This window comes from Coturnix japonica, chromosome 4 (assembly GCF_054131305.1).
Source record: "Coturnix japonica strain WE chromosome 4, WE-NBRP24, whole genome shotgun sequence".
NCBI lineage: Eukaryota > Metazoa > Chordata > Aves > Galliformes > Phasianidae > Coturnix > Coturnix japonica.
In genome coordinates, this window is record NC_140666.1 from 10,188,170 (window position 1) to 10,215,351 (window position 27,182).

The 27,182-nt window shown below is 59.4% G+C and overlaps 1 protein-coding gene across 3 annotated transcripts; it reads left to right on the forward strand.

Annotated features, from left to right (window-relative positions):
• The first annotated feature begins 7,832 nt into the window (after positions 1-7,832).
• Positions 7,833-15,331, forward strand: TSC22D3 (TSC22 domain family member 3). Of its 3 annotated transcripts, none has more exons than XM_015860190.3 (3): positions 7,833-8,242; positions 13,942-13,993; positions 14,409-15,331. In XM_015860190.3, the coding sequence occupies exons 1-3, from the start codon at positions 7,938-7,940 to the stop codon at positions 14,652-14,654; spliced, it is 603 nt and encodes a 200-aa protein (XP_015715676.1). In that variant the 5' UTR covers positions 7,833-7,937; the 3' UTR covers positions 14,655-15,331. The 3 variants fall into 3 exon arrangements, with proteins under 3 accessions (XP_015715676.1, XP_015715677.1, XP_015715678.1); XM_015860191.3 differs by lacking the exon at positions 7,833-8,242 and adding an exon at positions 11,463-12,230; XM_015860192.3 differs by lacking the exon at positions 7,833-8,242 and adding an exon at positions 13,509-13,674.
• Positions 15,332-27,182: the final 11,851 nt, after the last annotated feature.

Below are 27,182 nucleotides of genomic sequence, written 5' to 3' on the forward strand. Positions count from 1 at the left end.
GTTGGGCGATGAGGACGCCGGTGTCTTCAGTCTCCGCGAGCAAAGCGTTGCGCTTAGGAGGAGCAGCATGACCCTGAAGCTTTCCGCTCCGCGCACCCGGAGCCGCGTTCCTCCGCGCAGAGAACTGGGAGACTTCTCCGAGGTCCTGCGCACCTCTCGGCCTCCTCTAGGGTTTGTCCTTCTCCGCATCCCCTGCCATGTTTCCTGCCTGCCTCCAGCCCCATGGAAGGGCTGCTAAATAACAGATAGGACACGCGGCACCACCGCCTTCGGGGGGGACCGATGGCGCTGTCCCATAGGGCCTCCCCAGCAGCTCACCCCCGTCTGCTTTGCTGGTGGCACTTCATTCATTTTCCGCACCGTCCCTTTGTGGCAAAGGGGAGAAGAACAGAAAGAGGAATTTCTGTCTTTTCATTCTCCCCCCCTCTCCAAATTGTAACCAATTCTGGGCAGGTGGCCAAAAGGTAATAAGAATCCGCTCTGTTTGGAAACAGCTGAGAAATGCATAAATGACAGCAGCTCGGTGCTGCAGGAGCTGCACATCAAGCAGGCTGTGCATCCCAGGGTCTGTTAACATCTGATGGGGATAATGGGAGGTTTAGAGCATCTCATTGAATTAAACACTTATACCCCGATTTGGGGCTCTAAAGCTTGCAGTCACAGGGTGCAGTGAAACACCTTCCTGGCGCTGCCAGTGCATTTTGCTCTGCAAAATAAAGCATGAAAGGAAAGGTTGCTCTGTGTCACGCTGCATCAATCCCTGAAATGAATCCCCACGGTGCTCTGGGATAAGGGCTCTGCACTGCACTGCTTTCGTGGGGTGCAGAGTGAGGTCTGAGCTCAGGGAACATCTCAGGCAGCCCATGGCTGTGATGCTTCTCTGCTGCTGCTTGCAAAAGGATGGGGTTTTTAATTGCAGCAGGGGAAAAAGTCCTCGTTAGCAGGTTGGAAATGCATTGAGCCCTCCTGAGAGCTCAGCAAGTTGTGCCTGCAAGGAGCAGAAGGGGGAAGTAGTATCAACCTCAGCCATGTGTGCCCAGAAATCTCCCATCACCATGTATACACGTGGCACATCAGCACCCATGGGAGAGCTGGGCTACATGCCCTTGCTTAGCTTTGCAAAACCCCATGGGCAAAAGGAGCACAGGGATGGAGTGGGGGACTCTTTCTGCCCGCTTTGCAATGGGGAGCACCCAGCTGGCTCACAGCTACACAGACCCATAGCTGTGCACAGCACGCGATGGCTATGAGCATTTCAGGTGCTGTCCCCTCTCCTCTGCATGAAAACATGACCATCCCATAACAATGCCATGGCAATCCCAGCTACTGAGACCCACTATAAGGAAGCAGAGGGGGTGCTGCAGGGTGTGCCTGCTGAAATCTATCCCTGGGACGCTTCCACCCCCTGCTGCTCAGCAAACAGTTTGTCATCTGTCTGCACACTGCCCACCTTGCCCTGCTGCAACACTCAACTCTGCTCCAAACAAAAGGTCCAGAAGATCTTTGCAGGATGGCACGGTGCTGCTGGGGGCCAGGGGTGCCCTTTTCAGTTCCCATCCATACTGCAGACGTACTGGGGCTGCAGACAGTGCGTTTGTGTGGTGCTGGGTGGAGGAGGGAGACCTGCAACTTCACCGTGCTGTGCCCCACAGCACCCAGAACAAGTTCCATCAGCCATATAATTACCCCAGCTGGAAAAGCCCTCTAAGGTCCCCAACCCATCACACCCCACCATGCCCATCACCACATCCCTCACTGCCACATCCTTATGGTTCTAAACACCCTCAGGTGACCCCACCACTGCTGGAGACAAGGTGACCTCTTCAAGTGCCATCCTACCTGCTGAGCTGTGGCCTCAGAACCGATGCATCTGCTCCCAGGGGTGGACAGCACTAACTCCCATCTCACACTGCTCACTTGTGCTCTGTATCGGGCTGCCCTGGTTACCCACCGGGCAGGTGTTGTTGATCAAAGTCACCTCTCAGACGTCAGCTGTAGCAGCTAACTGGGAGCACAGGGGCTCCAGGTGTGCTTTGCCTTGGTGATTGGGCCGTCCTCATGCCCCATACGTGGTTCCAGGATGGAACCCATGTGCCAGCAAGCCCTGCTCACTCTGGTCTTGCAGGAGGGCTATGCTCCAGGAGGTGCAAGAACAGCATTTCACAGCTCCTCTCTGCTTCAAGCTGCAATGGGATTTGGAGCTGTGCTGTGCACCAAGGCACCAAATAACACCTTCTGTCCATAGAACACATAAGCAGGGCAAAGCAAGGCAGGTCTGCCTGCCTACAGGGGCCCCCAGCCACCGTGATGGTGGGGAGTAGTTAGCTGGGATGAGAGGAGCAGCAAATGACAGGTGGGAAATGACAGCAGCAGGCTGCAGCTCCCGCTCCCGGATCTGAGGGTGCCCTGTCAGCACCGACAGGTGGAGGGAGATGCAGAGATAACGTCCTCAGACACAAATGATGATGCCTGGAGAAACTTGTCCAAAACCCCCAGGGAAAGCTGTCGCTCTGGGCTTGTTTGGAGGTCCTTCAATAGGGGCTGCAGTGCAATTACTGCTCGCACAGCAGAGCGCAAAGCAAAGGAACCCGGTGTGCAGACATTCGGCGCTGGGAAACTGCGTACAAATGAGATGGACTGTCAAAAATAATGAGAGGAGTGGCATCCGAGAGAGCCAGGCCATCCAACCTGAGCAGTGCCGGGATCGGTGGGACGAGCTGAGGCTCATTGCCTCCTTCAGCCTCGCTCCCATAGGTCCCCCATACAGGGACTGCCGGCTCCAGCTCTGCCTTCACACCCCCGCTCCACTCCCGGCTTCTTCCCTCTGCCATTTGCATACCGTGCATATTCATGAGGGACGTGACTAATTAAAGATTCATGCACGCAGCCCTCGCACTTGCAATTAATCGGAACGCTGCAGTATTCCTCACTTCCCCCCCCCCTTCCAGCAAAGCCAGCAGAGCTTGCTGTGGGATGCAGAGGGTGTGGGTGCCCCTGTGGGTACTGAGCATCCAGGGAGGGCTGATCCTATAACAGCTATGGGGTGCAAGCCGAAGCGAGCTGGGTTACAGCATGATAGCACTGCTCTTGGGGGCGTTTGGGCACTTCCAGCCTTTCTGCAGCTTGTAAATACGTATTAATTCTTAATTTTATTCCATCCCTGGTGCCAGGGTGCACAGGATTAATCACCGCCGCTCCACGATAAAGGGTCTGGGAGCCAATCTTCAGCTCTGCCCGAGATTTATTCCCCTTTGAAAACAAATATCCTGACAGGGAGAGATTTCCTGGCACAGAGCAGCTCTGTTTAATTAGAGGGGTGATTCATGTTTTCAATCAGGGTTTAATACCGAGCCCTTTACGGGCAGCAGCGCAGCAGGAGCCTGTAGGTCTGCTGGGCAATGAGGAGGGAACCTGGGGCTGCTCTAACCAAAGCAGTGCCCCCCATTGGGATCCTATCCCACCAAGAGCAGCCATGGGGTGGCTCCATCCCTGTGCATGTCTGCGTCCCTTCAGGGAGCAACACCATCAGGGTTCCAAAGGAACAGCCGAGCTGCCCCAGCTCCAAATGCTATGACTGAAAGGCAAAGATGTGGCCACCATTCTGCTCCAGAATGAGCTAACAAGGTCCGTGTGGGGGCAAACACCTGAGGAGTAGGGACATGAGTGTGGAATGGACCCAGTGCTTCTGCATGGGTGCAACCGGTGTGAGATCCCAGCCTTACAATGAAACTATCTGACCCCAAACTGAGCATCTCAAGGTGGGGAGCAATGCTGGGGAGGTCCAGGGGAGTCCCACACACTGACCTGCAGCATCCCCAGACACAGGCATCCAGCAGCTCCTGAGTGTCAGCACCACGCTCTGACAGCCCCATCCTGGGCACCAGTTTAGAAACAAGGCAGACGCAGCCAAGGCCCATAAAATTAATTAGTTCTCACTTGAAATTAAGCATCTCAAATGGGTGTTTCATGGAGATTTAATTAAAAGCTGTGCTGGAACCAAGCTGGAGGGCTTGGGAAGCAGGGAGCCGTCCCCACGTCCCCATGTGGCACCAGCTCTGCAGCCGGGCGCTGAGACCCAAAGGGCATCATTCCATCTGCACGACACAGCAGCGAGTCCATCGTCATCACATCAGACCTACAACCAACCCCGACTTCTGTCTCATCCTTTTGTGACGCCTTCCCTTCTTCCACCCCATCCCAGCGTTGTGCCCAGCAGCTCCGCGTGCCCCGCTGCTCCCTGCGTTCCTGGGGGGCGTTTTGGTGCCACGCACGACCCCTGCGCGCACCAACCCTCTGCTCGTAGCGCGGTGCCAGCAGTGCCAGCGCCGGGGCCTTGCTGCCACCCAGCGGCTGCTGCGGGCACGGGTGTGGGAGCGCGTGTGCGTAGGGGGCTGTGAGCGTGCGTGGGGCCGCGTCCGTGTGTGTGCGCACACGCGCTGGGCGCGCATCGGAACGTGCACGGAGCACAGGAGCGGGTGCTGCGGGTGGGTGTGCAAGTGGTGCACGTGGCTGTGCACGCGTGCACGTGGCAGCGCCGTGCAGGGTGCACGTGCTCACGGCTGTCCCGGTGCCGCCCACAGCGGCCGGAGCGAATCTCAGCAAGAGCGACGCGCTGCCCGTTGGTTTTGGCACCGACCCGAAGAGCGTTCAGCCCAATTAAACGAGTTTCCTCACTCAATTGAGCGTAATGCGGCTTCATACGTCTTAATAAAGCCCTAATCTCTGCGGTCAGTGCTGCGGGGGGGCGGTGAGAGCAGCACGCAGCCGGGCAGCGCAGCGCCGGTGCCGATCAGAGCCGGAATTAGGAGCCACCAGCACGGCGGGGCCTTTTCGATATATCCAACTTCCTACGGCTTAGCGAGGATGGGGAAGGAGCCGCCCCCACCGCGGGGGCTTTGCGGGGATGGAGCTGAGCCCGCAGATCCCGGGGGGTGGGCACGCATCTCCTGCTGGCTGTGTGGGTGCTCTCCCAGATGCCACCACAGTAATGCTCCGGGTACCAGCGCTGTGTGCGGCACAGAGGAGCCCCACGGAGCGGAGAGGATGAGGACGGGAGGTGCCACTGTGTGTCCCCAGCACCTGCTGTGCTGTGCTGGGGGTGTGGGAGGTGCAGCCCCACCGTGTCCCTGCACCATGCCCACCGCATCCGCATCCCCATCACATCCCCTGCATCACCCCATCCCTGCTATGTCTCCACCACGTCCCCTCCTGCAGCCCCACCACATCCTCTCCATCATCCCATCCCCACCATAGAATCATAAAATCATAGAATGGCTTGGGTTCAAAGGGACCCTAAGGATTATCAAGTTCCAACCCTCCATGCCACAGACAGGGCCATCAACCTCCACCAACCATCATGTCCCCTGCACCATGCCTTCTGCGTCCCTTCCATCATCCCCAGCACATCGCCTCCATCCTCTCCATCCCCACTGTCTCCACCATGTCCCCTCCTGCACCACCCCCACCTCCCTCCCCTCCACCACCCCACCAACATTATGTCTACACCACATCCCATCCTGCATCCCCACCATGCCCCTCCATCACCCCATCCCCCCCACATCCCCATGTGTGTACCACACCATATCCCACATCCCGCCCCAATGATACCCCACACCATCCCTCCTCCAGCACATCCCACACACCCTGTTGGGTTCCAGCAACCCCAAGGGGGAGGATGTGCTGACTTTCCTAAAGCAGGCAGGAGGGCGGCATTGTGTTCCCATCACAGGCTGGGAACGAAGGCCAGAATGGCAAACCAGAAGGCAGATCATTTTGAGCACGGGAAGAGGAGCAACCCCTGCAGGGCGACTCACCACCTCCACTCCATCTCAGAGGGAAGCAATTAGCACGACAGCACAATGAGTCTAATTGCAACCACAGATTTGATGAGCAGCCCATGGCACAGCCCAAGGAGTCCATCACCCGTCCTGCACCAGGGCCCCGCCGGGCACTCGGAGGGATCTGTTTGCTGCAGCGTTGCACAGCGTGGAAGGCACGCTCAGCATGCAGCGTGACTCACCGTTATGCAAGTGGCAGCTGTGGGGCTGGCAGTGAGCAGCCATCCCCAGAGCCGCCCGCTGTGGGGCAGCCATGGGGGAAACACAGCTTGGGGGTCAGCGCTCTGCAATGGGGGGAGCAAAGAGGGGAGCTGGGGGGCTGTGCAATAGGCTGAGTGCTGGCATCGCTGCCCCACATGCTGCCCCACACTGAGTGGCTCTGGGAAGCCCCAGCCCCGTGTACGGCCTGTGTCCCTTGGCCTGTGGCTCTGGCTCTTGGGGACACTGGGGTCAGCGCTGTGCTACTGATGTCCTGCAGGAGCCACAACATGGGGCACACCGGTCACACGGAGGACACAGCGAGAGGGACGGCCACCCCTGCATCCCACTGCACCACACACGTCCTCACAGCCCACCGTGCCCTGTCCCTGCAGTGACATCAGGCAGCAGATGCACCGTGCCCAGAGGGCTGGCGAGGGGGTGGCACAGGGAAATGTCACAGCTGTGACAGCACCGGGTATTCTTAGCCCCACACCTCAGCCCTGACATGGGGACAGCAGCTGGCACCCTTGGGGACAGGTGGCACATGGTGTCTGGCGGGTGCTGTGCCCTACCCCGCTGTGCCCACGGGATGGCAGCAGCCTCCCTTACCCCCTCCCCAACTCGCCCCCGGGCAACCACAGCCACGCGTGGGGCAGCACGAGGCCCCAGAGCGGAGCTGTGTGACGGGTGCCCATGGCAGCCTGGTGCCACAAGGCCCTCGTGGGGTGGAGAGTGTTTCATCCTCACGTGAAACCTCTTCCTCCTCTCCAAAAAGGGAACCAGGAGAGCTGATGGACTGCTTCTGCCTTCTCCCAGCAGCACCCATGCTGTACCGTCCTGCTCTGGGTGTCAGCTGCTGGGTGCTGGGTGCCAGCTGGGTTTTGACCCGCGTTATCTGCCCTTATCTCTGTCCACTGCCCCCTGCATGCAGAGCTACCTCTCGTTGCCTCCCCCGTCCTGCCCACTCCCCTTTCCCTCTCCCAGCATTGAGCATCCCATCCCACGCTAACCCTGTCCCATTTCCCACCACAACCATGACCACGACATTTCCCAGTGGTTCCTTGCACCTCTCAACTCGCTGCCCTGGGAGATGCTCCCACCATGCTCCAAAATCCCCTTTCTTCCCCCTACCTAGATGTCTGTTTCCTCTTGCCCACCCCGTCAGCTCCACATACTGAGGGTGCTCTGCCCTCCTGGGGGCTCCTCTTTCCCAAAACTCATTGGGGCTTTGCCCTGAACTTCAGAGGGTCGATGTCACGGCCACCTTTTGGGTGTGTGTGATTTTAGGTCCCAGCCTTGGGTGCCTATGTGGTAACAGGTGCTCAGTGGGGCACCAATGGGACACCCAGTGGGGTTGATGTCACGGCCATCCCAGGAAACACAGAGTGGGACCTTGGTGCCAATGGGGCAGCGGGTTCCCATGGAGCATTGGGTTCCAATGGGGCAGGGGGTGCCAGTAGGTGCTCAGTGGGGCGGTGGTTGCCAATGGAGCATTTGGTGCCCGTGGGGCAGTGGGTGCCCATGTGTTATTGGGCGCCAATGAGCGCAGTGGGTGCAGCGGGGCAGCGCGCCATACAGGGCGGTGGGCGGCCATAGCGGGATGGTGGGGGGCTGCTGATACCCCCGGTGCTGACCCAGCGGCCGGAGCCGTGGGGACGGCGGGCGCGGTGCCAGCGGTCTGCTCGCAGGGAGCCCCGCAGCTCCGGGCGCTGCCATGGGGCGGTGCCGGGCTGCCCGCAGCGGGTGCCGGCGGGGCGGGCTCCCCGGGGTGGGGCGGCGGTGCGGGGCGGGGAGCGGGGCCGGGCGCTCGGGGCCGCCGTTCGCCGGAGCGGGAGCGGAACCGGAGCGGAGCCGGGAGGAGCGGGGGCCGGGCGGCTGCGCGCGGCGCTCGGCCCCGGGATGTCCTCGTCGCCCGGCGAGCAGTGCCGCTCGCCAGTGGGGCTGGATTGCTGCAGCTGCTGCCTGGACCTGGTGGGGGCCGACGGGGGAGAGAACAACAACCCGGGCAGCCCCACCGCCAGCGGCTTCCGGCAGCTGCGGGAGCAGCTGGAGGGCGAGAACCTGAACGCCGCCAAGCTGAGCTCCATCATGCGCCAGGACTCGCTGGAGCCCGTCGTGCGGGACCCCTGCTACCTCCTCAACCAGGGCATCTGCAACAGGAACATCGACCAGACGCTGCTCTCCATCCTGCTGCTCTTCCACAGGTGGGTGCCCGTCGCCGTGGGGCCGCGCTCCGTTGCCGGCTGCGTGCCGCGCTCCACGGACCCCGGGCTGATCCCCGCCGTGCCCGGAGCGATGGGGACGCAGACAGCTGTCGCTCGGGGTGGTGCCACCTGCGGCCCGCTACGGGTCGGTGGGACGTGGGGGAGCCGCTCCCTGGAGCCGTTCCCCATCCCCCGCACGGTCCCCATCGGCCGATCCCGTCGGCATCTCCAAAATAGCGCTGCGTGGGGGCACATGGCTCCGCACGTGGCACCTGCGTGACCTCTCCCCACGGCTCCCGCAGCCCTTGCATAACGCGGGGCCGACGCTCAGGTGGGAGAGGAGGAGCCGGGCTGAGCACCCCCTGCACGGCCCACGGGGGGAAATGGGGGAGAGACGCCGAGAGTTCCCCGCGTGCGTGGTGTGATGTGGGCAGGGAGGGAGGGAGGGGACACGGGGGAGGGAGGTGACGGTGTCCCCCCCCCCCCCCCATGCAAGCTGGAGACCGGAGCTGTGCACCCGTGGAAGCGATGCCTGTGCTTATCCAACCTGCTCTCCTCCACCCTCCTGTGTCCCTCCCCACAATGCCCACACCTGCACCCACTGTTGTTTTGCTCCAACCTGAACTTTCTCCTCCTGGGGGAGGCGCCAGGTGAGGCGGGAGGCGATAGTGGATGGGGTGAGGGCTGCGGTGCTGGGGAACACCCCGATAACGCAGCCCATGGGGGGATGGCACTGCTGGCACCGCGCTCGGCGGCCACGGTGGCCCATGGACACCTGCAGGAGGAGGCACTGTGGATGGTGGGTCAGTGTGCAGTGGGGGCAGACCCACGTTGGGGGTTCACAAAGTCCACCCTCAGCACCTCCAGCCTGGTTTGGGGGGTTTCCCCTGGCTGCGTGCTCTCTGCAGGCATACAGGAGGGATGCTCAATGCTCTTGCCCATAGGAGAACCTAAGGCTAAATCCCAATCCCAGCTCCTAACCCTAAACCCAATCTTCAAACTGATCACTAACAATGCTAACCCCTCACCTTAGCACCAAACCCCACCCTGAGACCAACTCCAGCCCTAACCCCAACCCTAAGACCAACCCCCAAACTAATCCTAACCTTCCCCCCAACCCTAACCTTGAGCCCAATGCTAATCCTAGCCCTGCTCAGGAGACAGGAGGCCCCAGGGTGGCATCTATGGCATGGCACCACTGATCCCGGTCCCTGCCATGCAGAACCCCAAGAGGTGGCCCTGCAGAACTTGTTCCTGCAGCGCGTGGGCTGCAGTGACAAGAGAGCTTTGAGCAGGGGACAGCGGGTGGGCGTGAGGCTGAGAGCCAGGGCTGAGCTGCGTGGGAGCCCCCCAGGAAAGGGATCAACAGGCTCTGAATGTCACAGCCCCACTGGTTGTGGGGCAGGGGGGCAGGAGGTCTGTGCTTGCCCCATGGCCATGCCCCGCCGATGAGCAGCAAGCTATATTTATCTGTGTTGCTGGCATGGGGACAGTAGTTTGTCACCCTCCGTCTGGGGTTGTATTTAGACCTGTGTGGGGGGAGCCAGGGCCCCCCCAGCACCGAGTTTGGGGTGTGATGCAGAATCCTGAAAGAGGTCCCATGGAATCGTGGAGGCATTTGGGGTGGAGGAGACCCCAGAGGTCATCAGCTCTCAGTATCAATCAGGCAGCTCCTGTGGGGCTGGCAGCCCAACCTCAGTCCTGTGGGGCAGCAGCAATATGGTCCAGGGCAGGGGGTAGGGTGAGGGAAAAGGAGAGGGAAAAGGAGTAGTGTTGAGTTTAGGGTTAGGAACGGGTGTAAGGGTTCAGGTTGGGGTTGGGATTAAGGTTAGGTTTGTGGTGAGGGTTGGAGTTAGGTGTACAGTTATGGTTGAGATTGGGATGAGGGTTGGCTGAGGTTAGGGCTGGGGTTAGGATGAGGGCTGGGCTTAAGGTTAGGTCTAGGGCTGGGCTTAGGGTTAGTTTGGGGATTGGTCTTAGTGTTGGAGTTAGGGCTGGTTTAGGGCTAAGGCTAGGAGTTGGCATTAGGGTTGGGGTTAGTTTGGGGGTTGGCTTTAGGGTTGGGATTGGGCTGAGGATTAGGACTCAGATGGAGGTACAGCACAGCCTTTCAGGCATACTGTGAAGCCATCCCCAGGCGGTGGCACAGCAGTGCCCAGACACATGGGGCACAGCAGCAAGGTGACAGCTGCACGCCCTGCACGGTGCCCTCAGTGTTGTTATTGTTCTGAAATGTCAGCAGGGGGAGGGGAGGGGAGGGGGGGGCTGCAGTGCTGCGTCCCATTCCAAATGCCCAGCGTGCTTCCCAAAGGCCAGGCAGGGTATTAATAACCAGCCCCAAATCTCCCGTCCCAGCCTGACCCCAGGGCTCAGCCTCTGACCTCAGTGCTGTGCTGTCCGTGCTTCTTCCATCTGCCAGCCTGCTTTCAGGTCCTGTTAGGGATGCCAAGCCCGGATTGGGAAAGATGCTGTGTTTCCTGGGTTGTGTGGCATTGCTACATAGGGTGCCCGCGTGCTGCTTCCCAACCCATATCCTCTCCTTCTCCTAATGAGCTGCTCTCCAATTAGCGAGCCGGCCACTCCCGCACGCCTCCCATCCACGTGCTCTCCATCCCCACATCCCCAAACATAGAGGGATGCTAGCAGGGCGCAGTGGGGCGGGGTGTGGGATGGGGTCCTGGTGACAAAGTTGGAGAGAAAAGGCAAATCGCGGCTGTCAGCGGGGCTGTGCGCTCACACGCCAGCGAGCAGGGAACTGGGAGTACGGCCAAGGCCCTTTATCAGAGGAAGCAGGCCGCCCTACAGCTGGAGCAGGGAGCCTGCCAGCCCCCCCTGCACCCAGCACGGCCTCCCCAGGGCGGGGGGGTTACCCCTGGGTGTGGCACCGGGGTGTTGGGGTTCCCCCCTGTGCCCCATTGCTGTGGGGTGCCCGTGTTTGGGGTTTGTGGGGCCACCAGCAGAGTGTGCACGCCCATGGGGGTTGTGCTGTGTGCCACGTGATGGCAGAGGGGTGTGTGAGCCCCCCAGTCCTGAGGACAGGGATATAGTATAGGGCTGGGGGCTTGGGGCTGGGGGTTCCTCTTTGCGTGCGTGCAAGCTTTGCTGTGCGCCTGGAGCTGGAGGTCTGTTTGGCACAGCTCCTGCAGCAGCCTCCCCAAGGCCGGCAGCCAGCATTTCCCACGGCTCCGACCTTCTGCAGGGCCTTCCTCCCATTGAGCTGAGGCCTTGGGAGAGAGCAGAAGGGCCAGAGGGGGCACGGAGCAATCGAGGGGCTCCGGGGTTTCTGCAAGTGGAGCTCACCATGCACCATGTTTGCAAGATGCATCTGTGGGCACACGTGTGCTTGCAGGGCGTGCACACACAAGCGTGTGCGTGCAGGTGTGTGCATGCAAAGTGCCAAGGTGTGTGGGAATGCACACGTGTGCATGCCATGAGGGTGTGTGCAGGGTGTGCATGGGTTGCAAGCTGCACACAAGTGTGTGTGTGTGTGTGTGTGTGCACCCCGCAACACCATGAGCGGGTGCAGGGCTTTGCATGGAGCTGCCCTGAGATTCCCCATGTACTGCAGCCTGGCAGGCACAAAGCTGTGTGTGCACACAGCCCTTGGTGCTCCGGCACCAGGTGCCACAGGTCCACTGGGCTGGGTGGGCTCCTGCTGCATGGGGACCCCAGCACGGTGCCGCTGAGCGTGTCCTGCCCGCCTGGTGGCATCCTGGGGCTGTCACCCTGCACACACAGAGCGCCTTTCACCCGCCCGCTGCCCCGGGTGACACTCCAGGCTCTGAAAGGGACAATTGAGCGTGGCTGAGGTCACCCCCCGGTGTCCCTACCCCGTGCCCATGTCCCCTCCCTGCAGCCCCGGGATGTGGCCAGTGCCCTGGCTGTGCCCTTGGAGAGCTGCAGGGTGCAGAGGGGACACAGAGGGGACACAGAGGGGCATGGCTGTGCCCCCGCCGTACTCTCCGAGCCTCTTCAGGAGAAGGGACTGGTGAGTGGGGCTCTGGGGGGACCGGGGGCTCTGCGGGGGTCAGGATGGTGCTGGCACAGGGCAATGTGCCACCTCTTCACGTGGACAAAGGGATCCCCATCTGTGCCCCTCCATGGGTAGGTGGGCAATCTGCTCACACATCCCACCCGCAGAAGACCCAGGAGGAGTTCAGGCCCCGCTCAGGGGGCACGGCCATGGCACCAACCCCAAATATCAGTAGGATTTTTTTTGGAGGGGTATTCCACAGAACACTCAGCAACGGGGCAAAGTCCCACTGGGTCCAGAGGGCAGCAATAAGCTCCAGGTGGGGATAGGGAGCGAGGCAGAGGGGCAATGCCAGCACAACCTGGGGTTGGCAAGGGGGGATCATTGCCACCCCACAGCTTTAGGATGGCAACATTCCCTTCCTCACCCCCACATCCCGGTTTTAGGGTGCCCTACATGCATCACGCACACGGTGCTGCTCAACGCTTGCACCCTCCTTCCCCCCAGGACCCCATGCAGAGCCGGAGGGGCGTCCCGCAGCCCTGCAGCCCCGAGCCCGGCCTCGGGAGGGGGCTGCGCTTCCAACCCCCCCCAAACCCCAGCAGCAGCGCGGGGTTACGCAAGGGCGGAGGGGGAGGGGGGAGGCGGGGCGGCCGGTTGTTTTGCGCCCGGGGGTTGTTTTGCTCTCGGGGTTGTTGTTCGCTCCCGTTTCTGTTGTGCTGTTTTTTTCCCCTCTCGTTGTTTTGTTCCGAGCTGATCTCGGTATCTCGGTTCGCCGCCCGAGGACGCGTTGTTTTGCGCTCCGGGTTTCGTTTCGCTCTCCGTTTCGCTTTGCTCCCCGCTTTTCACTTTGCGCACCTTTTGTTTCTTTCGTTCCGTTTGCCCTTTGCACACCCCACCTTATTTTCTACATCTCTTTTTGCACACTCTTCCAATCGGTGTCCATTCCTGTCCGCACTCCCTTTGGGTTTGCACTTCCCTTTCCCTCTCTACACGTTTCCCACACCCCCCACTGTTCGCACGCCCCCTCTCCTTGCCCCACACTGCGCCCACAGCCACCCCAAACTCGGGGCTCACCCCCGTCTCCCCACCCTAAACCCCACGGCACCCCACGTTCGGGGCGCAGCACGGAGAAAGGAAGGAGCGCTGGGCGCACGGAGGACCCCGCGCAATTAGCGGGCAATTAGCGGGCAGCGCTCAGCATTACCGAGAGCGGCGCTGCGGCGCTGGGGGCGGCCCCCCCGTGTCCCCGCCCGCCGCCCATATAAGCCAGGGCGGTGAGCCGGGCCCCGCAGTGCGGTCCGGAGCTTCAGCTATCCGTCTGAACTCTCGCAGCCATGAGCACCGGCGTGTACCACTCCCCCATGGAGGTGGCTGTCTATCAGCTGCACAACTTCTCCATCTCCTTCTTCTCCTCCTTGCTCGGGGGGGACGTGGTCTCCGTGAAGCTGGACAACAGGTAGGGGCAGCCCCTGAGCCCCCCTCCCGGTTTTCATTGACCGTCTGAAATGGGGCAGCCTGGAGCATTGACCCCGTGAATTGGGGAGTGCAGTGCGTTGGCCCCCGTGGGAATGGCACTATGTTCCATCCCATTAGGAGATGAGCTCCCTGCATGGGGGGCTCTCTGCTTGCTGCCTCATTGACGGGGGGGGGATAGGGGGACACGCCCCACTGCACAGATCTCAGGGGCTTGTTGCTAACGTGCACCTTCTCTGCTTTATTCCAGTGCCTCTGGAGCCAGCGTGGTGGCCATTGACAACAAGATCGAGCAGGCAATGGTGAGCTGCAGCCTTCTGTCATCTTTAGGGGTGTGTGTGTGGGGGGGTCCCTGCTCCCAGGAGGTGCCTGCCCAGCATAGGGGTCCCCCTGCTCCCCAGCCTGTTGCCGAGCAGAGCGGCTCCTTTGTCTGCCTGCAGCTGGCAGTGCTCATTGGCTCTGTCTGCGCCGCAGTGCGCAGAGAAACAGGGGGGGATGAAGGGGGAAGGGGGGGGGGGGAGAGGACCCTTCAAGGGTCTTGGGCATTGAATGGAGCCCTGTGGGTGATAGGGAATTGCAGGCTGCCTCTGCACCCCGAGGAAGGTGATGGATCAGTAGTGGTGATGGATGGAGGTGGAGGGCAGCAGGGTGCAGGGAGGGATGGGGCAGCTCCCCTGAGCATCCCACCAACGGTCCCCATCCTTCCCCTGCCTGCAGGACCTGGTGAAGAACCACCTGATGTACGCGGTGAGGGAGGAGGTGGAGGTGCTGAAGGAGCAGATTAAGGAACTGCTGGAGAAGAACTCGCAGCTGGAACGTGAGAACAGCCTCCTGAAGACCCTGGCCAGCCCCGAGCAGCTGGAGAAGTTCCAGTCACGGCTCCCATCCGAGGTGCTGCACCCCCAGGAGCAGAGCCCAGGGGCAGCTCCCCAAGCCCAGCACTCGGGGGGCTCTGCGGTGTAAAGTGGCTCTGTCCTTGGGGTGGGCAGAGCCACGGAACTCTTTCTACTTCATCTCCTGCAACGATACCAAAATACGCCAAGTTTTTCTGCCTTGGCTCAGAGGACTGCTGGAGCCCGGTGCTGGGATGCTCGTCCCTCCGGGAGATGCCGGCGGCTGACCTCCACCTGTCTGCCCTCCCCGCAATGTGTGGGGCAGGGCTCGCCGAGACCCCACAGCGCTGTCCATGGGGATGCGGCTGGAAGGAGAGCACCGAGCCCCAGTGTTTTAGGTTGGGGGGGCAACCCGAACCTGGACTTGAGCAGCTGTCGTGGTTGCACGCACGTCAGCGTGGGGATTACAAGGAAAGAAAGAGAGAACAACCAAAAACCAGCCAACCAAACCTTGTTTGACTATAGTTGAGGTGTTTGTGTAGCTGTGTCTATGCGGTGCCTGGGATGCTGCAGGCCGGCTGCGCCCTTCTGGGCAGGATTTGAGAGGAGACTGGAATGGCACTGGGGTGGAACTGGGGGAACTGGGTGGCCAGAGGGCCAAAACGGCCCTGAAATGGGGGAAGACACCCCCCCCCCCCCACCTCCTGAGCGACGGGACGTCCCTGCAGACGTCTGACGGTTGGAGCAGTGATGTGGTTGTGTACATTTTTAGGTAGAAATGGCAATAAAGTCTACTTTTTTATAGAAGCAGCTGCCCCCGTGCTGTGTGTCTGGGGATGGGGAGGGGGCCGCTGAGGGGATGGGGTCATATGGGTTGAGATTGGAAGTGGGATGGGACTGCTGTTCCCCAGGTGCTGCCAAGCCTTTGGGTTTCATGATGCTGCTCCTTATTGAGCCCTGCTCCTTGTGTTTGGGTCAGACCCCTGGATGGGCTCATTTGGAGATGAGAGCAGCACCCTGCATCCTATGGGGGGCGAGGGGGGGGGGGAAGGTGAGCGGATCCTGCAGGTCTCAGTGCCCCTGTGTGTGCAGGGATGTGCTGGGGGTCACGCAGGGGGGGCTGCACTGTTCCTCCACTATCAATGCTCTGGCATCTTGCAGCCCTGAGGGCAGGATTGGAGCATCCTTAAATACAACATGTGAGAGGTAGAGCTGTGATGGATGTGAACATCCCCGGGGCTGGCAGGGATGGGGATTGAGGTGTGTGCAGCACGGTGGGATGGGTGCGGCCCCCTCCTCTGGGGGCGTGCCGTGGGGTTTGAGCCGCGCTGACCACATCCTGCTCCTCTCACCGTGGCTTCAGGCCTCAGTGCGGTGAGGGCGGTGCAAAGCCGATCCGACATGAGTCACAGCGGGGCTGGGGACGGTTGGTGCCAAGGAAACGCTGGTAAACACCAAAACAGACCCGCGGTGCACGGAACGCTGATGAGGCGGCCGTCCTCTCCCTGCTCCCCACCCCATCCCAGGGCTGGGACCCCACTGCGGGCGGTGCCGCAGCCCTGCAGGTGCACACGCGTGTGCAAGCTTTCCCCCTGCTGTGTGCGTATCCAGGCGGGGCAGCCCCTGTATACAGAAGTGAATCTGGGATGTGTGGATGGGACGCAGGGATAGGGCACGGTGCTCGGTGTCAGCACAGCCCACCCTCTGTGCACCACCCTTCTGCAGGGGGTGGGAGTGCAGTGGCTGACCCCCCCCCCCATCCCGCTCAGCCCACGCACCCCAAAACCACTTTCCCAGTTACACCTCCCTTCCCCCCTCCCCCCTCCATGGGCAGAGCGCTGGCAGCGTGGTGTGACACAGGGACAGCCAATGGCACGGGCAGAGCAGCCACAAACCCCTCCCTGTGGCTGGCAGGGTCCCCCCACCGTGCTGCCCGCTGCTCCGAGACTGATGTCCCCTCGCCTTGCAGCGTGGGGTGTGACAAGGGACTCTCCCTTCCTATGGGTAGTCACACGTCACCCCCCCTCCCCATGGTGGGGATCTATGGGATCGCTGCAGCCTGGGCAGGGAAGGGTTAAGGTGTTGCGTCAGGCAGTCTCTAAGAAACGGGTGATTTGTTGAAGATGTAAAAATAAGAGAAGTGGCTGCTGGGCTGAGTGGGGCTTTCCCAGCATGGGGGGACGATGGCACAGCCCGTGGCAAACTGTGCCCCAACCACAAAGCATGGCACAGGCAGCCCCACATCTGGGGTGTGGGGTGGGGAAAGGGATGGGATGGGATGGGATGGGATAGGATGGGATGGAAGGGGTTGGAGAGGAAATGAGGACAGGGAGGGGATGTGGATGGGGATTGGGATTGGGGTGGGGATGGAGAAGGTGGTGGGATGGAGATGGAATGGAATTGGGTGGGATGAGGATGGGGAAGGTGATGAATAAGGGGTATGGCTGGGAATGGGATGGAGATGGGGATGGTGGGTGTGGCAGATGGGATGTAACAGGGATGAGAAAGGGGATAGGATGGGATGGGATGGGATGGGATGGGACAGGTTGGGGTGGGACAGGATAGTGATGGGAATTGGATGAAGAGGGGATGGGCTAGAATGGGGGATGGGATAGAGATGGGGATGAAATGAGGATGGGGATGCGATAGAGGAGGGATGGTGTTGGGATGGGAAGCAGCAGGGATGGGGTTGGGACCAGGATAGGATGAATGGGAATGGGATAGGAATGAAGATGAGGATGGGGCTGGCAACAGGGAAGGGTCCCTCTCCTCCCACCCTGCCTTATCAGTGCCAGGAGCCTGACTCAACATGGGGACATGTGGGGGCCCTGATGGAGAAAAAGGGCTCTGCAAGCCAGGAACCCACCCACAGCCAAAGCTGAGACTGATGCAAGCCCCAAGTGCTCACAGTGAACCTCTGTGGTCCCAGGGACTTCTGGGGGGCTACAAGCCACCCCAATGGCTGTGCCATGCAAAATCCTCTCCCCTGGTTTAAACCAACAGATGCAAAGAGAGGGAGATTTGGGGCTGGCATTACAGACAAGTAGGGAAGGATGCTGAGCAAGGACACAGCTTACAGCAGAAGGAGGAGAAAAGTGAAGGGAGACGTGACTGTCCAAACGGTGCCTGAGTTAATGGGCTCTATTTGGGGAGATAAGGAGCCGTGAGCTGTAAACCTGCCCAGGAAAGCCGACTTCCTCATTCCTGAGTAGAAAGGGAGATGCACAGAGAGGCAAATAGCACCGGAGCAAATTGCTCGATGACAGACCGGGACCTGAGGGCCAGACGGTGCCCCAGGGGACACACAGGGCTCCGGTGTGGGCTCAGCTCTGTGCAGACGCTTCCACCCCGGGGACCGTGGCGTAATGAATGAGGGATGCAAGTGCCAGGGATTAGCCCGGATTTAGGGGCCTGTGGGACCCGGCCAATTTGGTTTAATTGATCATTAGAAGCAGCGTTAATCCCTGAGAAAATCAGTGTGGGAAAGGCAGGCGCCTGGGAGGACTTGGCTGAGGTGTGCAGGAGTGCAGGATGCAGCTCCTCTTCTTTGCCACGTTCTAGCCAGAGCTGCCCCAAATGCACCCGACTCCCAAACCCCACTGCAGTGCTGTGCACACTGCAGGGCTGGGTTACTCATTCTCCAGGAGGAGACCTTTGGACCGCACAAAGTGTGCAGAGAACCAGGGCTGGCATCGTGCCCTCCAGCACTGCTTGTTTTGCAGCAGTGCATTGGTGGGGTGCAAGCAGGGGGTTCCATCCTGGGAAGGTCCCATCATTAGGAGACATCTTCCTAACATCTTCCCAGCAGCACAGGTACCACTTCGGAGTGCTTCTCGTGAGCATCCCCAGAGCATCTCGGAGTGCCCCCACAGCACCTCCATCCCCATGCTGACCTCACACCAGCACACAAAACCCATCGGCGCGCCGGCTGCCGGCTTCCTCCCAATTAACCCAATTAATCTCCAGCCATGCAGCAGCTCTGCAGCTGCCACCGCCTGGCTCTCCCTGCCCTCCCACCCACCTGTGTTGTGTAACATGGGGATGAGAACAAGGCAGAGCCGTGCTGTGCCTGTGAAGCAGCCGCCCGGTGCCGTCCTGCTGTGCCCAGCAGCTGTGGCTGCTGGTGGAGTGGCACATCAAAGCCCTCCCTGCTCAGCTACCCCGGCCAGCAGCAGGGATTTGGCTGGCAGACCTGCAGGGAGGTGGCTCAGCATCCTCTTGCTCTGAGCATCCCTGCTGTGGGCTGGCCATGTGGCGTGGGCAGGTGACAGAGCGTGGCATGATGTGGGGACACGAGGGATGCAGGGTCTGCGCTCCAATGCATGAAGGATGGATGCAGAGCACATATCTCTGCTGACGGGATGATGCTTTGAGCTCCCCATGCATTGAGAGCCAGTGAGCCCCAGCTCAGCATCCCTGTGCCAAAGGGTCAGAGATGCTGAGGGCCGGTGTGGGGAGCAGAGAGGGCAGAGCTTTGGGGAAGTCCCTACTCTGACAGTTGTCCCTACACTGATTACCACAGGACAGAAACTAGGATGCACAAAGAGCCTGAGTGACAAAACATGAAGCCCCCAGCACCTCCCCAGCACCCCCTGCATGCTGTGTCACCGCCCTGCATGGCGGCTTCCCACCACAACCCACTCCAAAGGGCACTCCAAGACCAGAACACTTTCTTTCTTCCCATTTGCACTTATTATTTCCTTGCTGATGATGATTTTTAACCCAAGCCAACAAACTGGCAAACCCAAACCCTGCTCCTCCAGCTCAGGATGCCCCATAGCCCCCAGCAAGCTCAGAAGAAGCCTTGCCATCAAAGCAGAAGAACAGTTGTTTATTCCCCTAACACAGCTCTGTGCCTCTCCAGGTGTTTGCTGTGGAGATGACGTTTGCCACATGCAATGCGCCGAGTCCTGTAGGGGAAATGTCGGAGTCTGCAGCTCTCCATGCCCTGCCAGGAAGGGCTGCGGATGCTCCAGGCTGTGCTGCTTGCCCCGCTACCATGTTTGGGTGTTTTTGTGGCCAGCTGCTGACTCAGAGCTGTTCGCGGGCGGTGTTTACACGGCCGTGACGGAGGCAGTGCTGTGGCTGTGCCCATCCTGGCTGCAGGGCTCGTGCCACTGACATTGAGGGACGGCAGCGTGCAGCTCCAAAGTGGGTCATCCGGGGGCTGCCTGTGGGCAGGATCTGCCTGACAACCTATTTTTCCCATACCCAGACCCAATGGCACGCAGTGCTCGTGCCCGTGGCCATGTTCCCGTCACGCTGCAGGCATCCCATGTGCCTCCACAAGCTCGTGCCATCGGGGCTTCTTGAAAGCTTCTCAACAAGCACAGTCAGCAGGAAAAGCATCTCAAGCCTGCAGGGAGCCCAGGGCAGTGGGACCCACCTGGGCCCTGTGCATGGCATGTGTTGGGTGAGAAGACCCCCAAAGTGGGCAGCTCATCACTCCCAACCTGAGCAATGGGAAGCAACTCGCCCTCCATCCTGCCCACAGCCGGTGTTCCCCATCCCACACCCATATGCCTCATAGCCGCTGCCCAAAATAGATAGAAAAGGCCCAAAATAACCCATTCCCTGCCCTGGGGAAGGCGGAGGAGCACGCGTAAGCACAGGGAAGGACTGTCCCCACCACACATCCCTCAAACCCATTGCCTGTGGGTGCAGTCAGAGCAGGGCTGCCTCTTCCTGCTGACACAGCCCCACGCATTCTACCCGCAATGTTTGAAGCTGTTTGCTGCCCGCTGCCCGGCTACCAGCCAATGAGTCACCACGCATCCTCCCCACAAGCAGGAAACCCGCTGTCAGCTCTGCCATGGGCACCCCAGAACTCATGGATCTTATAGGGACTGGGGAGATGGTGACGTTTCAGCCTCCCCAGTCCCAATACTGAGTCCACCAACACCAGCCCTCCTTCCCTAGGGGGAAGGAGCCATGCTGCGCTCCCCCCATTGCCTCTATGGGGCAGCCCCACAGCCCTGCTCTGTCCCCCAGCCTGCAGCATCTGGAAGGGATCAGCGTTGTGGATGAGGGGAGGACTATAAATAGCAGCTGGTTCCCAAATCTCAGATTAAAAACAACAACAACAAATCAAGAGCAGAGCACAAAGTGCTGGCTCGTCTGCCCACCGTATTTACGTACTTAGAGTCTTTTTATTTCCCCCCATTCCTCACTTGTTTTCAACCTCTCCTCCACACTGTGATGATCCAGAGCTGTCTTTTTGCCCACTGGGCAGGATCCCAGGGATGCATTTCTTGGAAGGCTGCAGCTCCATTGGTTTGTCTGAAAATGAGCAGCAGCAAAACCCCAGGACCCTTTTTTCTGAGCCCATAGAGGAGCTCATCTCACAGCTGTGGGGCTGGAGGAGACCCCATCTCCCACCAAAGCACCAAAACAAAGGGGAGAGGTTTAGGGTCAGGGTCAAGGTTAGGGGTTGGTGTGGATGTGTTGATCCCCACAGGGGCTGTTTTGGTGGAAGGGCTGAGGTTTGGCAGCACAGCCTTTGTTTGGGAAATAACCTCATAAATCTGCTTAACGCGGGCACTGAATCATTCCTGCTCCTCTGCCTTGGAGCTCAGCCCTCCCTGCCCTGAGAAGGAGCTAAAAAACAACGAGCAGCGTCCCTTGAGCAACCTAACAAGGTGACATGTAGGGCAGCTTTGCCAGGGGGTGCAGGAACAAAGGATGGTGCTAACAAAGCCAGAGGATGCCATGAGGCTGAGGGATGGGGAGAGGGCAGATTTAGGTTAAATACAGGGAGAAAATGACCATGGTGAGGTTGGGGATGCTCCCTCAGTGACACTGTGGTGACCCTCACTGCCCTTCTGGAAGGGCTGGTCACAGCTCCGTGGTTGCAGCCCTTGGTCCCCCCCAGCACAGGGCTCAGGTCTTCCTTGAAGGCTTTGGCTGCATGGTGACCACTCAGCAATCTCAGTTTTCCTTTTAGAGACAACACAGAAACTGCGATTTCCTGCATTCCCAAACCGGGGGTGGGAGGGGGGAAAACTTGGAAACTTTTCTAAATATAAGCTCAGAGCATCCGCAAAGGAGACGTCACTGGAAAACACTTGGCTTCAATGAACCAAAAGCAAAATCCCATGGTGACCTATGGGGTTGCACTCTGGGGACCATGAGTGGTGCCCTCATGGCACGTCCCAACCCCATCATCCCAAGGAGAAGCTGGAAGAGCTGTGGTGCTGCTGGCACAGCACAGAGTGGGGCTGGGCTGAGCTCAAGGTCGAGGACTGTAAATTCCTGGTTATTTTTAGCTGTGGGCGAGCAGCTGGCGGAAAACAAGAGGAAGAACAGCTGGGATGCAGAGAGGGAGCAGGGCTGCATCCCAGTGATAGGCTGAATAAATAAGGGTGCAACCTGCAGGGATGGGTGCTGGGGGCAGAGGAGTGGTCCTGTGTGCCATAAAGCTGCAGGAGGATGCAGCCCTGTGAGGATGTTGCAGTGGGGTGGGAGCACCCTCGGTCAGCATCCCGTAGGAATGGTGTCTATCCCCTCGCTCCCAGAGCATCCCTGCTGCAGCTGGATGTGCCCCTGAACACCATGGCCCCATCGCTGGATGAGGACGGTGGTGTTTGTTCTCTGGTGCTAAAAGTGGGATAAGGACAAGCAGAACATGAGCGCCTCCAGAACAGAGGGGTCTTTGTGAAGCAGCCACTGTCGTGCAGCATCACCACGTCCCAGCTGTGGGCACAGCACCCCAACCCTCCAGCTCAGGTTTGTGTGCAGACCCCAGTGCTGTATGTAGCCCTGGGGCTGGGGAGGTGGCATGGGGATCCTCCAATGGTGCCACCCGGCAGATGTCATTGCTGTGCCCTTTGCCATCGTCCCATCAGCAAGCAGGTCCATCACCAACATGGGACCTTCCCTGCAGAAGACTGAAAGTGGCATCGTCAGCTGCTAGGCCTGCATTAGTGAGTCACTCCTATGGGATCTCTGAACCCAACATCAGCCCCATGCAGCCCCATGGCGGGGGGGGGGGGGCAGATCTCCCCTGAGACCAAACTCACAGCCCATGGGCCAAGGCAAGGTGCTGGTGGAGGTCGGTGTACAAGGCACCTCCAGCCCCACACCAGAGCTGCTGGACACTCAGTCCCATTCTCAGTGAGTCACCAGCACACAGATGCTGCCCTGCTCTTTCCCAACCGGGTGCAATGGGAGGAAGCAACATGTCAGCAAGGCTGCTGTTTGCAAACAACACAGCGTGTGCCCAGGGCTGTGCACGACAACACAGCTATACTTAGCTGTCTGTGTGCCCTGCACGGCCCCATCCCTCTGGGCAGGCTGATGTGCAAAGCCTGGTGCACGACTTGCTGCTACCCAAGGGAAAAGTGCATGGAGGGATGGGGCTGCCAGGCCCCCAAAATTGCACTGGCTGCATCCAGAGGCAGCAGAGCATCTTTGGCACTGCACAGCTTGCTCCCAGGCACAGTGTACAAGCTGTGCTGGCCGGCCAGCAGCCAGCATTGGTGTTGGAAACCTCTTGTTTTCAATCTTGTGTGAGGAGGGAACCCAGCCCTGCTCCAGGACATGGTAAAATTACAGCCATACGGAAACAATTAGCAAGGGGGGGATAAGGAAAAACTCTGCTTGACTGGCACATAGAAGAAAACAGAGCCCACGAGGCAGCCCGGATACCTCTGTGCTGGGAGAAAATAACCCTTGTGTGCAAGAAGAGCACAGAGTTGGGGTCACACCAGGAGGGCTGAGGTTGTGGGGTTTGATGGACACTGCAGTGGGAGATCTTTGCCATCTGCTCATTCCTACAGAAGAGAATCCTTGGTGAGCAGTGCCCCTGAGCTCCCTTCTCTTTGGGGCAGGAGCACCCAGGACTGGGGCTTTGTAATGCGGGCTGTGCCTCTCTCATGGGGAAAGTCTGATGCAATTGGCTCTGCTGGCAACTTGCACTTGGTCTTTCATCAGCAGCCCTACGGGGGGGGGGGGTTGTCCTATGGAGCAAATACCTGGGATGTGCTGGGGAACAGCTAATCCGGGTTTGCCCTGCCCGGCAGCGGAGGAGGAGCAGGGCAGGTGAGACGAGGCTCAGGGTGCTGACACCCCCAGCAGGTACAAAGCCAGCTTCAAAGCCCAAGAAACTTCAGCACAGGGCAGAAAACCCAACTCTGGGGAGCACAAACAGCTCAGGGTATGACACAAAACCTCATGTCCCACCTGTGGTTCACTCATGCCTGAGCCAGGTGCCATCCCCATGGCCAAAATGACTGGACCAACCTCCCACCCCAATCAGGACCATTCTGTGACCCATTCAGCTCACTCAGGTGTCTGCTTCCATTCCCTGTCCCCTCCCTTGCCTAAGTGCAGATGTTTTTGGGTAGGAAATGTTGGACTCCTTCCTTAGTTCCAAGTCTGAACGTTGTTTTCTTTGCGTGTCTTCTGCTTTTGTTTCTCTTCTTGTGGAAAATTCCCAGCACTCGCCTGTCCTGGAAGCCCAGCAGGGAAGTGAAAGCAAACACTGTTATTGGATGGGGCTGGAGGAGCTGGGAACACAGCTGACCCCGAGCACATGCCATGTCCCACCGCCAGCCCTTGGCCGAGCCTTTTGCAACAACTGGGCGTCTGCATGCCACCTCTCAGCTTTCCCTTCCCAGCTCACTGTTGTTTTAATTAGCTGCAGAAATCCCAACCCAAACTGTGGTTACCTCAGCCTGACCCAGCACAAGTGTTCAATGAAACTCCCAGCATCCAGGACCCCCTGTCCTATGTGGATCCTTACCCTGCATGGATCCCCCACCCCGCACAGATACCCCATCCTGCATGGATGCCCCATTCTACATGGATCCCAATGGATCTACATGGATCACCCTTCACATATCTCCATCCTACATGGATCCCAATCCTGCATGAATCCCCTGTCCTTCATGGACCCCCTTCCTTCATGCATCCCTATAGATCCATGGGTTGACAGTCAGACTAGATGACCTTAGAGGTCTTTTCCACCCTTAATGATTCTATCCTACACGTATCTCCTATCCTACAAGAAAGTCTTGCAGGAGCTGGGATAGGCACAACCAGCATCTTGTGCGGGAGGAGCATTGGGGTGAAGATCTCTGCACATCCCTCACCTCCTTGTGTCCCTGCTGGGCTCCCCATGGCCCCAGTGCTGCAGCTGCAGCATTGTTGTGCCCAGGAGCTCCGGCCGGCTCCCATCCGATAATTATAGCTCAGCTGTTTATATACCCATTGCGCTGGCGCAGGAAGGAAGACGGCGGGGCCACGTAACCCTGCTCCCCACCCCTTCCCCACTTCCCCCTCCCACCTGTGCCCCTGCGTGTGAATTCAGCCCTTGTGATGCTGCGGCACAGCCGGGGGTTTCAGGGCCTGGTTTCTCCTTTCCTGTAAGGGACAACTGTGAGATGTCCAGGATGTCCCCATGCTGAACCTTTTTGCAGAGGGACACGGGCAGACATGGCGCCTTCTGAGTGCTTGGCTTATTTAGGGGTACAGAGGAGCATTCCATCCCCATGGAATGCTCAGCCACATGCTGCACATCCCACAAGGAGGCAAAAGCAAAGGCCACATCGCAGTGCTATTGAAACACCCAGGATTGGTCCCTGTTTCCACCCCATTCCCTCCAGTCTCCCTTGGCAACCCCAGCTCATGTGCTGGGGGTCCAACAGAGCACAGCGATCCCACATGGCACGCTTGGCTATAGGAATGAGAATGGGAGCAGGAAACAGGGATGGGGACAGAGATGGGATGGGTTGTGCCTCTCCCTCGCTGCAGGCCAGCTGCAGCCCAGCCAGAGCCTTCTGGTTTTGTTTGTGCTGTTAGATAACTTCGAAAGCAGAAGCTGGAAGGGCTGGCGGCTGAACAGTTTGTTCTTTCTGGTTTGTGCGCGCCGCTGCCTGCAAACCGCAATGCCTGAGCGCCGCGATGCTGCAACCACGGCCCTGTGGTGTGAGCCAGTGCACAGACCATGCCCCACACTGCTCCCTACCCCTACCCCGCTGGTGAGGGATCCTGTAGGATCACCAGCATGCAGGAACAGGATGCTGGGACCCCTCTCCCAGAGGATGAGATCTGACCATGGATGGAATAACCCCATGCTGGGCCATGTTTGCAAGGGGGATGCTGGGAGATGAAGGGCAGGGGTTCACTGTTACCCATCACGGGGTGTCCTGGGAGCTGCAGGAGGCAGAGACGGGGGAAAAGCTGCATGCTCTGTGCTTTCACTCTGCCCAGTAGGAAGGCATGCTCAGGCTCCAGCTCTGCTCGTGCATCTTCCCACCCAGCAGTGCCCTCCATCCCTTCTGCTCCAGCTGCTAACAGCAGCGCCTTGGGACACCTATACAGGGAGAACATAGGAACTGCGGAAAAAGAAACAACACCCAAACAAACAGCCCATAGGATTTCAAAGCAGGGAGGTGTCATTAGAAAAGTTTCCCAACCTCAAATGCCCTTTGGCTCCAAGCTGTGGGGCCGCAAGGACATGGCTGCCCTTGCACAGGAATAAGGAGCACAGCCCAAGGCATTGATTGTGCATGGCTGTGCTCGCAGGGAGGAGCGAGGCAGTGGCATGCAGGGCGAGATAAGGCAGGGTGCTGCAGCAGGGCGCACTGCAAACCCTGTCCTCTGCTCCAGGCCTGAGGGTGCATTTAAGGTCAGGCAGAGAAGAGGCTGCATGGATGTGCTGCTCCCAGACACCTCCCGCACAGCAGGACGGAGGGCTCGGGTACCCTGCGGGACTGCAGTTCTCACAGGCACACTGTGAGCAATGGCTGGGAACAGGGGGATGGCTCTTTGTGAGTAATGTTATTTTTAACTCCCAGTTCCTCTCTCGGTTTTGCTGTTTGCCAAACCCATTGGTTTTTCGTCCCTGTCGTTCTGAGGCTGCACGGGGCCTTTCCCCCATGGCTCAAAGGGATGCAGTGCATGAGGCCAAGGGAAGAAGAGGTCTGCACGGGACAGGTGGTGCTGGGAAGGCTCCCCAAAGCAAACAGAGAGAGGCACATGCCCTACAGCATCAGCTGCATGCCCACATCACCCTGAGCACACGGGCAACACGAGATCCCACACACAGTGTGACAGCACGTCCTGCACCCCTTGCCATGAGGAAGTGCTCTGCAGGGGAAGGGAACGCCCTGAGACTGGGGTCCTGCAGCCCCAAAATGTCCAGGCTGTGCTCTGCAGAGACGCACGCAGCCCTGGGACGCGCCTCTCTGTGCAGATCCCAAAGCTCTGAAAGATCCAGAAGCTGCTGCGGGACGGACGCCCAGCGGGACCTTGGCCAGTTCGAACCTTCCAGACTGTCACGCCGAGCCCTGTCCCACAGCTCTGCAAGGACTTGGCTTGCACAAACACCAACCTTTCCCCCTCCAGGGTCACGAGACACAAACAGCCCCGACTGGAAGCTGTTTTTTCCTCTTTTTTTTTCTTTGCTCTATCAGGATCTTGCTGAGATAGGCGGTGTTCTCAGTGAGTGGGTCATGTTTGCACAGCGGTTTGTAAATGCAATTCCTTATGTAAGAGCACAGGGTTGCTCCAGGGGCTTGCCTGGGCGGCACGCATGTGCATTACCATCTGCAGTATGAGCGCCGTGTGCATCCAGACAGCATCAGCTCCCATCTCTCAAGGTGCACTTGAGTGAGCGTGAGGATTCACAGCCTCTGCTCAGGGTGTGAAGGGCTGC

Bases quoted from the DNA above. Each gene is read 5' to 3' on its own strand.
- TSC22D3 (XM_015860190.3), top strand. From the start codon at position 7,938: ATGTCCTCGTCGCCCGGCGAGCAGTGCCGCTCGCCAGTGGGGCTGGAT. The intron at 8,243-13,941 runs GTGGGTGCCCGT...GCTTTATTCCAG, and splicing joins ATCCTGCTGCTCTTCCACAG to TGCCTCTGGAGCCAGCGTGG. The intron at 13,994-14,408 runs GTGAGCTGCAGC...CCCTGCCTGCAG, and splicing joins ACAAGATCGAGCAGGCAATG to GACCTGGTGAAGAACCACCT.